The following is a 15356-nucleotide window of genomic DNA, read 5'->3' on the forward strand; positions in this document are numbered from 1 at the left end:
ATTTTTAAAGTTTTTTTTTTTTTTTTTTTTTTTTTTTTTTTTTTGTTGCAGAAATGTTTGGCTAATGCAGATGTTAGATAGTCCATTACCATGCAAATTATTTTTATACATTTTATTCGTTTGGAGCACTTTCGTTCATGACGAAGTACATAAAGAAAACAGAAAAGTAATTCCGTTTGTTTTTATCTGTATCTACATATCTTTAGAAGCCTTGAGATAACTTTTGTTATTATTTAGAGTAATCTTATTGAGATGATTGTGGGCTTTTTTTTTTCAAAGAAGTCAAGAAAACGGAAGACCTGTTATTGCCTAGGCAATAAGTATCTAGTTATTATTATTAGGTCTTCCGTTCACAACGGAAGACCTATAGTGATTGTATTGTTTCTTTTTATTATTATTATTATTATTCCTCCCAAATTTTGTGAGCGCGATTACTCAGAGATGTTTCGATAGATTTTCACAATTTTTCACTGGATAATAGGTTGATATATGAAGTTTATATAAAATTCCGTTTTTTGAAAAATTCACTTCCGGTCCGAAGTTACGGCCGTATTTCAAATTTTAAATTGCATTTTTGTCCGGTGTTTTTCTCAGAAAGGGTTTGAGGTAAAGATGTGAAATTTACAGGAATGATAGATCATGACATTCTCTTTGTTTCTACGTGATTTTCGTTTGTGTCTGGAACTTCCTGTCTAAACCGGAAGTGAATTTGTGTTTTGGTCAATTTTCGACTTTTTTGTTTTTAAACATATTTTCAAGATATTTTTAGGCGTAATAGAGATAGGTCTATAAGTGCCAAATATATAATTTGTTTTGAAATCAGGTCACCCGTTTTATAGATTTCAGCTACTTTCTTTTTCCTTTCAAAAATCAAAGTACTAAAAGTACTGATAGCGCATTTCTTTAACACTTTAACTTATGTTTACATGTTTCTCTGCATACAAAAATCAATACATACAGTATCATATATAAGAATGAAGACTACATTTAATTGCAGTAAATATCAAAGTACCTGAAGTACTGAGAGGACTGTTTTAGATACCCAATTTTTTCAAACTACAGTGTAGTATAAACAGGCATGTTTTTCTATACATAAAAATCAATGCATAGAATAAGTTACCTATGGAAGGTATTTTCATTAGCCATTAAAAATCAAAGTACCGCAAGGACTGAAAGGATATTTACTATTCTTTTTTACTTCGACTTATATATAAATGTTTCTCTAAATGCAAAATTCAATTCATACACTACATGTATTAAATTTGTCATGTTTATATATAAGGACGGTGGATACTTTCATTTTTGTAGTGAAAATCAAAGTACTGTAAGAACTGACAAGTTGTTTTCTAGATAAAACCCCCTCCCCCATTTTAACTTTTAAATTTAAAATAGTTTAAATATACTTCTACTGATGAAAAAAAACATGCATACAATATCTTATATAAGGACAACAGATACATTCATTTTTGCAGTAAAAATCAATGGACTGCAAGTACCGAAGGGACAAATTTTAGATTCTTTACAACTTAAATATTACATACTGTACACGTTTCTCTACAAAAAAAATCAATGCAAACGGTATCATATAGGAACGGAAGACCTTTTTGTTGCCATAGCAACAAGAGTCTAGTTATTATTATTATTATTTTTCTTCCTGGGTACTTTTTTGTCCGTGAGTGATCTCCGAAACTACACATCCGATTGAGGTGAAACCTTTTTAGGGTTAATAGGAGTGTTATGTAGATTTGCGGAACGAAGATCATTTTGCGCGCACGTGCATGCACGTGCAATGAGTAAAATGACCAATATACTTGATATAACCATAACTTTCATATCTTTTGATGAAATACTTTGATACTCAGAATATAAGGATATATTAATAGTGTAGTCAAGATGACATGGTCAGAATGCACATGCATGCACGTGCGCGCATGCGCATTGATTGAAATAACCAATACCATTGATATAGACTTAACTTGTACATTTTTTGACAAATTGCTTTGAAACTCAGAATTTAAAAATATATTAGAAGTGTAGACAAGAAGACTTGATCAGCGCACACATGCATGCACGCGCGTGCACGTGCGTGCGCGTGCAATGAGTAAAATGACCAATATACTTGATATAGCCAAAACTTTTATATCTTTTGATGAAAGACTTTGATACTCAGAATATAAAAATATATTAATAGTGTAGACAAGATGACATGGTCAGCATGCACATGCATGCACGTGCGCGCGTGCGCAATGATTGAAATCACCAATACAATTTATATACACTTAACTACAATTTTTTGATGAATTGCTTCGAAACTCAGAATATTAAGATATATTAGAAGTGTATACAAGATGACATGGTCAGCGCACACATGCATGCACGTGCGTACGCGTGCAATGAGTAAAATTACCAATATACTTGATATAACCATAACTTTTACATTTTTTGATGCAATGCTTCGATACTCAGAATATATAGACATATTATAAATGTAGACAAGACGACGTTGTCAATATGCACATGCATGCACGTGCGCGCGCATGCAATGCTGAAATGAGCAATATACTTGATATAGCTGTAACTTTTATACTTGTTGATGAAATGCTTTGATACTCAAAATATGTAGATATAATAATAGTGTTGACAAAATGACACGGTCATCATGGACATGCATGCACGTGCGCGCGCGTGTAATACGTAAAATGACAGATATACTTAATATAGCCGAATTTTTTTTCCATCTTTTGATGAAATTTGAATATAAAGATGTATTAAACGTGAAGACAAGTTGACATGGTAATTTTGAACATGCATGCCCCTGCGCGCGCGTGTAATGCGTAAAAAACCAATATACTTGATTGCCTTATTTAATGAAGCTTACAGGGAATAAGACACCAAAAGGAAGTTGGGGAGCGTTTGGGGAACATCTGTAACGATCCCCGTTACAATTAATACTAGTTCTCAATAATACTCAAGAAAAAAAATCAGTGCCAAGTTTACTTGAATATATTCTGTTTCTCTGTGTATTAAGTATTAGTCGCGATCATTTCCTGTGTATAGGGATTAGCAGAGCAAGAGCAGGAAAAGGCATGCCCTAGGGGTTTCACACCTGTCCTAGAGTACCTGTGGTAAATTTCTCTGCATGTGTAAGGCATTGTCTAGCCATACAACACACCAGTCCCTTCAACGTTTCATTATTTCTTCATTTTCAAATGTAACTACAACCATGAAAGTTACGCGAGTCAATATATACTTTTTCTTTACCCTGAGTGTTTGTTAAAAGGAAAAAGATCAATCATACTTTTAAAACAAATTAATAGAGTTTAAATGAAATAAAATAGATCAAATCAAATTATGTTTTATTACTTTTTTTAAAATGCCGACGGGCTTGGTATTTATGTTTCTGTTTAATATATATGTACATGTACATGTGAATGTATTATGCAAGTAGAATGTAAAATAAAAAAAAAAAACCGTACAGAACGTTACGGCACGTGCAACGTTTTTCCTTCGGTCAGTTTATTGATTTATCGAGTCCATCGATTAAAACAAAATATTCCTGATAGAATTTCAATGAAATGAATTGCTTCTGGATTATTTTTTTCCAGTTTCAATATGTCGTTTCTGTGAACAGATAATATACTGTAGCCGATTTATCAGTTTATTGTCCAGTTGTGGACTTTGACTAATTCTACGATCAAGTTTCTGAAAAACACCGAAATAGTGACAGCCACAGACACTATTTAAGGTCTTCCGTTTAAATAGCACGATTAAAGACAAAAATATCTACCGAAATAAGATATAATAACATATTTTGGTGACATGTGGTAGGTACATGTATATGATATTTTAGGCCCGATATCCAAGAGGGGTCCAGTGTTAACAAATGGAAGTGACTTACCTTCTCTATTTCATAATACCGCGGGTATGATTTTTTAATAAAACGTTAATTCTACGTTATTTTTATGGATTTTTCATATGGAATACATTGTAAATGTGTACTAGAAGATTAATTTATGGAAAAAGACGAATAAAATATTCTTGGACCCCGGGGTGTATATTGGGGGGAGGGGGGGGGGGGTCCTGTCCACAAGCACCTGTGCAGCATTCAAGCTTAAAAGACCATTCAAACAATACAAATCAGGAACAGTGCAAATCTTTTGAAATCAGAGGTAGAATCAAGTGCCATGGATCTGTCATGTTGTAAATTTTGAACTTACCGGTTGTCAGTATTTACTGCCACCCGGTAAATTCAAAATTTATAGCATGAGAGATCCTTTTCATGCTAGCACTTACCCCGACACGGGACCTTATACGGTCTCATCCAAAGGACCGATCTCCATGTTTTACTTCTTATCCAAACTGGGCATAAAACATTCTCAATGAATTTTTTAATCATTATGTTGAACCTAACAAATTATTCCGACTCGCTGTATGATCTGAAAAAACATTGCAGAACTTATCCATTCAGAAACTCACAGACTGGGATTGCTTTTAACCAGTGTGTGTTATGGCCTTGATGCAAGGTCATTTGGTCGAGTCAAGGTCACTGACAGAGAAACTGTAATTTCGCGACCGTATTTGTACTAGTGAAACATTGCTGGTATCATGCAGAGTGTGACATGGCCTTGACTCAAGTTCAAGGTCACTAAGGATAAGATGTTTTGACTGTATGTATGGACTAAAAGAACATGACGTGTCACTGTGAACTTTTCAAATCGGTAACACACAGATTGGGTTTTATGATGAGAGTGTGTCATGGTTTGACGCAAGGCATTTGGAATGTTCAAGGTCACGTACATTCCTTTACAGTTTTTCCTAGCGAAATATTGTAAGTTGCTTCCCCTTACAAGATTGCTTACATGTATAACTTTAGAATGTGGCATGACCTTGACTCAAGGTCACTTCTTCCTTCCGCAGCTCCAACGGAAGACCTATTCGTTGCTTTGCAACGAGCTCGCTCTAGTTATATTACAGTCCATTCTGGTACTCAATTAAATCTTCCCTGGTGTAAATGTTGAAATTCATGTGACATTTCTTGTCCCTTACAAAGCTTTTATAATATTTTATCCCACGTTTCTGATAGATTCCCATCTTCATAATAGATGATTCTAGGTTTGTATCGCAGAAAAGACCACCAGCCAGTATTTTCTATAAAATACTTAAACACACATAAATAGACATGTTTACAATAATAAATATTTTATACGTGAATGAAGCACATACCAATTGCAATGTTTTCGTTTACTTCCTGAATGCCACCACCTGATTGCATATGAATTATCGGAGGAAAGTTTGAGGCAATCGTATTACCTGTATAAATGAAAGTCAAGATGCTATATATATATATATATATATATATATATATATATATATATATATATATATATATATATATATATATATATATATATAAATATATATATATATATATATATATATATATATATATATATATATATATATATATATATATATATATATATATATATATGATTAATAAATAATAATCTATATCCAGAACCATTATACAGTTGTAATTATAATACATGTTTATGCGCATCTGGTGCATCAAAATTGGTACCGTATATGATTTATATTATGACCCCTGGGTCGAGGCCTCTGCTGGTGGACTGTTAGTCCCCGAGGGTCTCTACAGCCCAGTAACCTAGTACTTCGGTACTAGCTTAAAAATACGGATACATATTTAAATCCTGTGGTAATATTTAGAATTTTATTTCAAAAATAAGGATTATCTCCCTCTTGCATAGCTCTGATCCTTCAAGGTATTTGGCTCCATTTTTTGGCATCTTTTTCTGCTCTTTCAAATCTTTTTTATTGAAATATTTTGGATTTCCAACGTTTCGGTTTGAGCATCACTGAAGAGACATAATTTGTCGAAATGCGCATCTGGTGCATCAAAATTGGTACCGTATATGATTTGTATGTTTACAAAATACATTTATTGTATACACGAAATTTAGTTTTTTTCCTGATAAAGCATTTCTTATGCAATTTTATTCAGTGTAATGTACAAGGCATTGTCAGTTAAAGAGAATAAAAATATTAAGAAGTTACCATAGATTACGAGGAGGGCAGCAAATGTTTTTATATTCAATTTCTTCATATTGTATCATTCAGATCACGATGTCCACTTAAAAAAAAATCTGTATGAAAAGAAGTTTATACATGTATACATATCAAAGTGAACGCACAGACACATGCACAGAAATTAGGCGTAAAATGTGTATAATGTAAGACATTAAGGAATAGAATTGAATGTTTATTTTAATGAAAGAATTGATTGATCTTCATCAAAAACAAAATGAAAGAAATGAAATTGATTATCAAGATCATGACTATCATAATTCCAATCACACTTTTTTTCGTTATAAGATTCGGCATATCTACAGTGATCATACTTAAGAAGAGGTTTCCATATGGCTGTTTTTTGGCCCATGTTTTTTTTTGAGAAAAATGAAATTGGATTGTCGTCAAGTTTAAACTTATTTTCATTATGTTCAACATGTCTAATTTTGTACTGTTTATTTTTTGCGAGATAATATTGGAATAAAAGATGAAAATTTAGTACCCTCAACCGCATTAATATTGAGTATATTGGAAAATGTTGGAGGGTTATGTTGTTTAACCTTCTAGTACACTACGTGTTGCATTGAGAACCAAAACCATATTTTGATAATTGATTACTTATATGTACAGGAAGATTATACTGGAATATGGTTGTGGTTCTCAATGCAAACGCACTAAGACACTAATGACTTTGCTAATTTTGCAATTTGTTGAGTTGTTGTTAATTTATTGAAACATCAAAGTCATCAATACATATTCATGACATTGTCAAATTAATCAAGCAGATTAATTATACCCCTCCGAAGGAGAGGGGGTAAACAGTTTTACCCTTGTGTATCTGTCTGTCTGTCAGTCCGACTAGCTGTGTGTCTGTCCGTAACAAATTTTCGTCGCAGTTTTCTCGGCAACTACTCATAATAGATGCTTGATGCTTTTAGTACACTCTTTGTTTAGGCATGTCATATGGTGGGATTCATTTTTGTGTGAATCCAATGTCAACTTCCTCTTTAACTGTGCGTCTGTCTGTACCAAATTTCAGTTGCGTATTCTCGGCAAATAGTCATTTAAAGTAATTTCCCAATAGAATGAAGATTATCAAATCACTTTAAGTAAAAATAATCTATTAATTAGGAACAATTGATTCGTTATCTTACAAAATGAGGCAGCTCTCACATCATGGCCTGCACCCAGCTTGGCGGAAACGCGGGAAGAGAGAGAGATAAATGGGCTCCCGATCTAAATTATAATAAAAAACACCCCCAAATACACTACATTCCCCCATTTTGTGGAGGAATGTCCCAATTCCGACAAGGTGGAGGTCATTTACATTATATAATTATAGTACACTTTTACACAAAATACAGTGATAATTAACCTCCTGCGATGTACAATGCAAATCGCTTACATCATATAAAACTCACAATAAATCTTTTTAACATTAACTGTCCAAATTATGTTTTGCTTAACAAACTTAAATAGTTCAACACAAATCCCAGTTCTTCCGGACTATCTGCTTCTGTGTTTGCGAACGCGCCAACGTTAACATGGATCCTCCCTGAACTTCTGGAACACAGAACACCATCTGACATCTGAATCAGGACACCAAGAATCAACTTAAAAATAATGGCAATCAGTCACCTCATTAGCCCCGCTCAAAGAACAAGGGGCATGAATCTTCTAATTAGTCTTGTGGAACCAGTTTCCCCAGCCTTTCACAGTGACATCTTGTGGTTTTGAGCCTCTTTTGCCCCTGGCCTGCAGAGGCCTGGGGTTTGTTCAGCTGCTCCGACTTGTTCCTATTGCTCCAAGTCTGACCACCTTCATTTGAAGAAGTTGAGGACTCAGACTTGAATCTTTCTGGACACTCACAACGGAAATGCCCAGGCTAAAGGCATTTGAAGCATTGACCTGACCGTCGTCGACGCTTGCCTGGCCTGGGGGAAAAAAACCATGCTTGCTTTGAGAGGTCTTTTGCTTATTACTGTGTACTGACTCATTATGAGAACTTAGCTTGGACTTCAGCAAGTTCTGGCTGCTGCAGGTGTTATGGGATGTCTTGTATGGAGACTTTGACCGCTCTGCACCTGACAACTGACTGTCTAACGAGACGAGACAGAGCGCACCCCTATGTGAGGAGGGGTAACGGCTTGGCGGCTTATCTGATAAGTCTTTACACGCCAAACAGCCTCATCTCAACTAACAGGGGGAGTGTCCAACAGTCTCCTACCGGCTCGTGCATCCTGACAGCCCATCGCAAACCACAGGACTGCCTGCTCCTGGAGCACTTGTCCCGGGACTCTCGCCCCTAGAGAACGTTGTACGGTCTCCATGACACGATCGCTCCACTGCTCTAAACTTTCCTCCGCCTGCTGGGTCATAGAGTTAAACTCAACCTGTGAAGCTATTTGGAGTGTGCCCTTCCCAAAAAGCTGCTCAAACCGGGACACTATTTCGCCAAAAGTCATACCCTCACCATGCGAGGAGAGAAGGTGAAAATATCTGAGTGCAGGCTCCTCTACCGAGATGCTAAGAGCTAACAGACTGTCATCATCGTTTCACCCATAATACCTAGCCAAAGTCCTAAACTTAGCATAGAACAAACCCCACTCTAAGCTACCCGTGTACCTTAGACTCTTAGCCTTTGCTGGGATATTACGCCCAAACCTTAACGAGTCACTATAAGATGACCCCAAGAGTTTTCCAGGAGTTCCTAGAGAAGTATTTTCCCTACCGCATAGAGGCACACCTAATACATTACTCTCTTTTGGCTCAAGCTCCACAGCTGGACTTTCCATACTGACTTTCACAGCCCCAATTCCTGTCTGACCCTTAAGATACATCTGCCCCGATGTAGAACATGAGTGGCTCCGAGTCCGGGGGGATTCCCTACTTGCATATGCATATGCCTCCTGGGGCATAGAGTAATCTGACATACATGGGCGTGATGGACCTAGGATACTATAATCGGGCTCCACCCAGGACACTGCCCCCTTACTGTTGTGTGACTGTGTCCTAACCCTGTTGATGCCTGAAGCATGACTAACCCCACTCCTCTGACCAACACTTTGACTGGGAGAAATTACTGGGTTACCGCCATAACCATCTGAAAAGGAGACCCTACACTGTCCCTTTTCACTGCTCCGCTCAGATTGACCCCCATGTGAGAAAACTACACTAGTGTTGGTACATGTAACCTGAGTGTTGCTGGGTACACTAGTCACGTAAGTGAAGAGACCTGGCCCAGGATTCCCTGTGGGGCTACTCAAGGGGGTTGTATTGTGCCTGTTCACTGCAGTACTATGGCTATCCTCCCTAAAACTATATTCCAGGGAGTGGCTACCCCCTGAGGACTCCGACTTCCCTACAAGAATCTGGGTCAACTTGGATAATTGGGTCTGTACTTCCATTAACCAGGTCAGGACCTGATCATTGCTCGGTACAGGCCAAGAGCTTTGATGTGGTTCACCCCCAGTTGTCTCCATGCCAGTGGATGTATTTATAACAGGCCTATCACTACTCCCCAGGGTTAGGGACATATCTACCTCCCCACATTTAGTACTGTTCTGATTGTTTTACTCCCCTCTAATGCCTATGGTACTAAACACTGGTGGCCTAAATGGAGTTAGTCCAGAAAGTTGGTCTGCCCTGTCAGGTTGAGAACCACCCCATGCATTACCATCCTGTCCCTGGGCCCCTGCCAAACCACCCGGCCTAGCTACCTTGCCCCCCAGGACACCCATGCCACTCATGCGCTCGGGACTCTCCTTACCTCGACCAAATAACCTTTTCTTTTCACTCATAACTCCTATTTGGGACAACTGACAGCAGATTAAAGTATGGGTTGACCTACTGCCCTAGCACAAAAAAATCACAACTCAACAGAAAAATCAATTCACATAAATACATATTCAAATCACTGAATTCTTGCAAATTTCATTACTTATACCTGATTCTATTCCGCCGACATAAAATTAGAACATATTCAACTGCACGTGGCCAGATCGCACGGTGTCCCCTAGGCACCGCTTCGGTCTCGTAAGACCGTCAGAAATCCTACCGGCGACGCCAATAAAGTGATTTTCCAATAGAATGAAGATTATCAAATCACTTTAAGTAAAAATGATTTTTTAATTAGAAACAATTGATTCGTTATCTTACAAAATGAGGCAGCTCTCACATCATGGCCTGCACCCATCTTGGCGGAAACGCGGGAAGAGAGAGAGAGATAAATGGGCACCCGAGCCCGATCTTAATTATAATATAAAAACACCCCCAAATACACTACACATTGCAGATGCTTGAAATTTTAGCACAATCTTTGTATAGGCATGTCATATAATGGGATTCATGAGAGACTATTAGTGCTGGGGGTATTGCTGGTGAACATTGGCTTACAGACTTCTTGCTTTATAAGTATACTGTGCGTTATGATGTCAAACATGAAAGAGAAAGAGCAAGGGCCACTTAGGGCTTTTTTGGCCCTGTGAGTTTCTGAAAAATGGAAACTGCTCAGTTTTGGTTGACAATGCAGTATTTATCACTTGACCCCTTGTTGATTGTGTATCTATTGAACATGACGTAATTTTCTCCATAATCAATGCATTATGACGTCATGAAATGTGTCATTTTTACCATATTCTGTAAATTCCTTTAAAAATGGCCAACAGTTGGAGTATTTTTCAATATTTCATATAGAGCACAACCTCTGATCCAAAATATTCAATTACATAATGAAAGGTCTGTTTCTTAAGATCATAAAACAAGTTTTAATTTTTTGATCGAGAGCTGTAACATAGCATTTTCACAAAGCCTGTTTTTCAATACCTGAATTCTCAAAGAGAAATTTTGTTATAGGGAATGAGAGCGCTGTCTCTACTTCAGTTTGATATATGAAATGGGATAGAAGGTGATAGTCAATTAATTGATACAAGAACAGGGAAATTTTATACATAAAGTGAACCAAGCTCTTTATCATTTTTTTTTTATAACATGCCTGTGTCTGTCTGTGAGGAATACCACAACTTTGACATTAGAGACGGTAGTTGCAATATGTATAGATCAAGCTCAGACTTATTGTTTCACACTATAAACAAAACATTTGTTTAATGAAAATCTAGGTCAGTTTCTTGATTTGGGTATGTTGCCGATTTAACGTAAGTCTTTTTTCTGTTACCAAAACCAAATGCCATCAGTAACCGGCTCTTTTAAACTTCATTTGAATTTGAATTTTAAAAGATGTTGTTGATGATGTAGTTTGTACCTCGATCAGTCTAAAAGCTATTGCTCATATGACCAATGTTCTTATCAATGTTTGAGTCAGTTGTAGTTTGGAAAAAAAGAATTGCTGAAAGTCCCAACCATAACCTGTTTATCTCTCCTTGGTGGTGAATTCGCGAGAAAGAAATATTTTCTGTACATTTTACACCTGGATATTGAAGATAAATGTGCAATCCAACGTGTATCTTTAGTGTTGCAAAGACTTTTGTAATCTGCGACTGTAGGAGCATCTATGATGTCCGGGGAGATTTTCAGAATGGTCATCTCTGGGACACAGAAGTAACGTACTTAAATGAAGATATTCTGACACTCTCTACATTTTGTAGAAGAGTACGTAGTTGATGGAGTTATTGAGTCGGTATATAATTTAGCCAAACAAAGCAATGGTAGAAAAAAGTTGCTTCCAAATTAAACAAACAGAATAAAAATCAGAATCTTAATATAAACTAAGATAATGCTGGTCTGTTGATTTGTTTGTTTGTTTGTATGTTGTTTAACGCCCCTCTCGAGAATTTTTCACTCATGTGGAGACGCCAGCACTTGCCGGTGGAGAGCTGCAAACTTTGTCCCATACTCGGCACTTACGGCCATTGAGCAGTGAAGGAACTTTTTCGTGCCAGCACCTACTGCGACATGGGACCTCGGTTTATGCGGTCTCATCCGAAGGACCGGTCTCCACGTCACACAGTGGGATTCGAACCCGCGACGTAAGGATTAACTCCTTACTCCGCGACTCTAGAGCAGACGCTCTAACCACTGCGCCACAAGGACGACTGGTCTGTTGAGAACAAGAATTCAATCATTCAATCATATCTTCATGAGATACCTGTAGATACTAGTATCTTTCAATGACACTTGCCATTTACCCCCAGTCATTGATTATTATTGACAGTGCAAAGTACTATCAAGAACTATTGTTTGATGTACATAATTTGATACCTGCGGTTTAAAAAAAACATTTAGAAGATACGTTCCACACGAAAATGGGCACAGTCATGGATTCAAAGGATATGGCTTAAGAATATAAAAAAATGTATATAAAAATGAAGTTTGATAATAGACACATCTTGCATCCCATTTCTATAAATAAAATATAATATAAAACAAGTGTATGGGAATTGCTATTTTATATCATTAAATCTTTAAACATTATATACATGTTAATAATGTATAACTGTCTGTTTATTATAGTGCATGGAATACACTTTCAGAATCAATTCTGAATGCACAATGAATTTTTATTCCAAATATCCCATTAGCCATGCAAAACAATTTAAGTGATTTTTACACTTTTTATGTGTCTATCTAAATCAAATACTTTGAAATCGATGTGCTTACTTATGTTTCGTAGAGGTCTTTTTTCTACTTGTAAACGCATGTAGGAGTTGCAAGCAAAGTTGTTGTTTTAATAATACGTCACAGTATATAATTTTTCCTAATATTGAAAGCTTTTGTTTTCATAACCGATTACTTTTCATATCTTTTTATGTTATTATAAATAGCAAATATATCGAACAAAAAAGCGTACACAATTTCCATCAAATTTTTATGGCTAAATTACAGAAATTTTCTTTTCCAAAAAATGTTAAATCAATTAGCCTTTTGTGTTACTTCAGTCCTCTTCTATGTTCCCTGATGATATACTGTTAATCTGTCTTTGGGTTTTCACAATAAATAGTCTACTACATGTAATAAATTGTCATAACCCTCTTAAAAGCTCTTAGAGGGATCTTTTAGATACCCCTTGGTCACATGACTAATATACGTTGGTTTTGCAAATAAATTATAAAATATAACAGAGGTAACATTATTAGACATCACTAAACAAATTAATTTAAAATTCACTATGGGTAAAAAAACGGCCTTATGGAAACCTGTCTTTTGAGGCACCAATCAAATACATATAACACAATCATGTTTACAACATTGACAAAATTCTCTGTTAACTATTTTGTAATATTACATCGAAAAGCAAGTTACAACAAAGTATCTGTTTGTAAGGATCAGTATTTTATTAAAATTGCATTTTAAAGGAAAGGAAATAAATTTAATTCTACAAGTGGTAATCCAACTTATACTAATTGTTCTTTTCCTAAAGAGGGCATTTTTTTTTCAAAATTATAAGCCAGATTTGAATATTTTTCTAAACAAACAGATTGAATTTGATATACCATACCTATACTGGATTTCTAAACTTCATTTTTAAATGTTCTACAAAGTCAAAATCTTTCTTTACTCCTCAAGAAAATATTAAGATCAGGAAATTCAGAGATTACTGTGCTTCAACATAATCGAGATGTAAATACTTACAAACTGCATGGAACTTTTAGAAAATCTGAATACACAAATTTTATCAAAACCACTTGCATCTTTTTCAACACTTTATACATCCATTCTCTACGATCAATTGAAGACCAGACGCTTTGACATTAGACAACTTCTTTTTCCGATAAAAGAAGTTTGAATACCTTGTGATTACTCCTATGTTTATTTTATTTTGTTAAAAACAAATTGATTTTACAGACAGGTGATTCGAGGTTGGTAATAAAATGATGCTTGAGCTTTTCATTGACAATATCAATTTGGATTTCGTAGGCTACGTCTTCGTCCGTCGTGCGTTAATATTGAAACATTTTCTGCTTCTTCTCTGAAACCAGCAAACCCATTTCAACCAATTTTGGCATATAGCATTTACGGGTGAAGAGGAGTAAAATTTGTGAAATTCATGGCCCCAGGGTCAGTGGTTCTGGTGCTAGGGTAGGGATGTTACGAATATATAGTGAAAATGCATTATTTCTTTTAAAAAGATTTTTTTTCTCCTCTGCTCCTATGTTTTAAGCAAACAAACTAAATGCATAGTTATGATGAGGAAGGATGCTTCTTCCCAAAATATGAATTACATGACCCCTGGGTCAGGGAATCAGATGTTAGGACGGGGCTCAATTGATTATATAGAGAAAATGCATTAATTGACCATTTTCATCTCTGCTCCTTGGTATTAAACCAATGGTTTATGTACATAATTATAGTGAGCAAGGGTGCTTCTTCCAAAATTGTGAATTTTATTGCCCCGTGGCCAGGGGTTCTGGTGTTAGGGCGGGGTTCTAATGATTATATAGTGAAATGCATTAATTCTTTGAAAATATTCTCCTCTGCTCCTGGGTATTAAATCTATAAACTATGTACATAGTTATGATGAGGAAAGGTGCCTCATCAAAAATTGTGAATTTCATGGCCCCTGGGTCGGTCAGGGGCTCTGGTGTTAGGTCGGTGCTTTATCGATTATATAGTGAAAATGCTATAATTTTTTGAATTCTTTTCTACTCCTTGGTATTATGCCGATGATCTAAGAACATAGTTATGATGAGCAAGGGTGATTCTTCCAGAATCATGAGTTTTAAGGTCCCTGGGTCAGGTGCATTGTGTTGGGGGATAATGATTAAACACTGAAAATGAATTAATGCTTTGAAATCTGCTCCTTGGTATTAAACAGACATTTTTGATGAGCAAAGGTGCTTTTCCAAAATTTTGAAATGTTTGGCCCCAGGACCAGGGGTTCCTGTGGGGTGGTGGGTCTACTGATTATTTAGTTGAAATGCATTTTATCCTTGTTCCTCTGCTCTGCCTCTGGGTGTTAAGTAACCAAACTGAGTATGCTACGTGTATGGTTATGATGAGCAATGGGACTCTCGAAATTGTGAATTTCATGGTCTCTAGTTTAAAAGATGAGCCAAATTCAATTGTTGGAAAGTTGTTACATGATACTCAGGTGACCTATAAGGCCCATGGCCCTCTTGTTAAAGTACACGTTCAGTAGGTGATAGAATTTCTTTGGGAACTAATTGTGCCCCATTATCAGTAGATCTGCTTTTGTATTATTATGAAGCAGAGTTTATTATAAAACTTTTGTATGAAAACAAGAAAACTTTTGCTGTGGCCTTCAATTCGACGACGTAAATATTTTATAAATTAACTCTGTTTATTTCCTTTCC

At 36.1% G+C, this 15356-nt stretch overlaps 1 protein-coding gene across 1 annotated transcript in view; it reads right to left on the bottom strand.

Annotated features, from left to right (window-relative positions):
• The window catches only part of LOC133200099 (cadherin EGF LAG seven-pass G-type receptor 2-like), a 34077-nt gene extending 25525 nt beyond the window's left edge, over positions 1-8552 (bottom strand). The window contains exons 1-3 of the mRNA XM_061335835.1: positions 8315-8552; positions 7903-8021; positions 7559-7676 (exon numbers count right to left, since the gene is read on the bottom strand). Coding sequence (XP_061191819.1) covers positions 7559-7676; positions 7903-8021; positions 8315-8552 — 475 coding nt within the window. The remainder of the gene's footprint in view (positions 1-7558; positions 7677-7902; positions 8022-8314) is intronic.
• Positions 8553-15356: the final 6804 nt, after the last annotated feature.

This window comes from Saccostrea echinata, unplaced genomic scaffold (assembly GCF_033153115.1).
Source record: "Saccostrea echinata isolate AGI-Se365-2 ecotype Australia unplaced genomic scaffold, CSIRO_AGI_Sech_v1 ptg000037l, whole genome shotgun sequence".
Classification (NCBI taxonomy): Eukaryota; Metazoa; Mollusca; class Bivalvia; order Ostreida; family Ostreidae; genus Saccostrea; species Saccostrea echinata.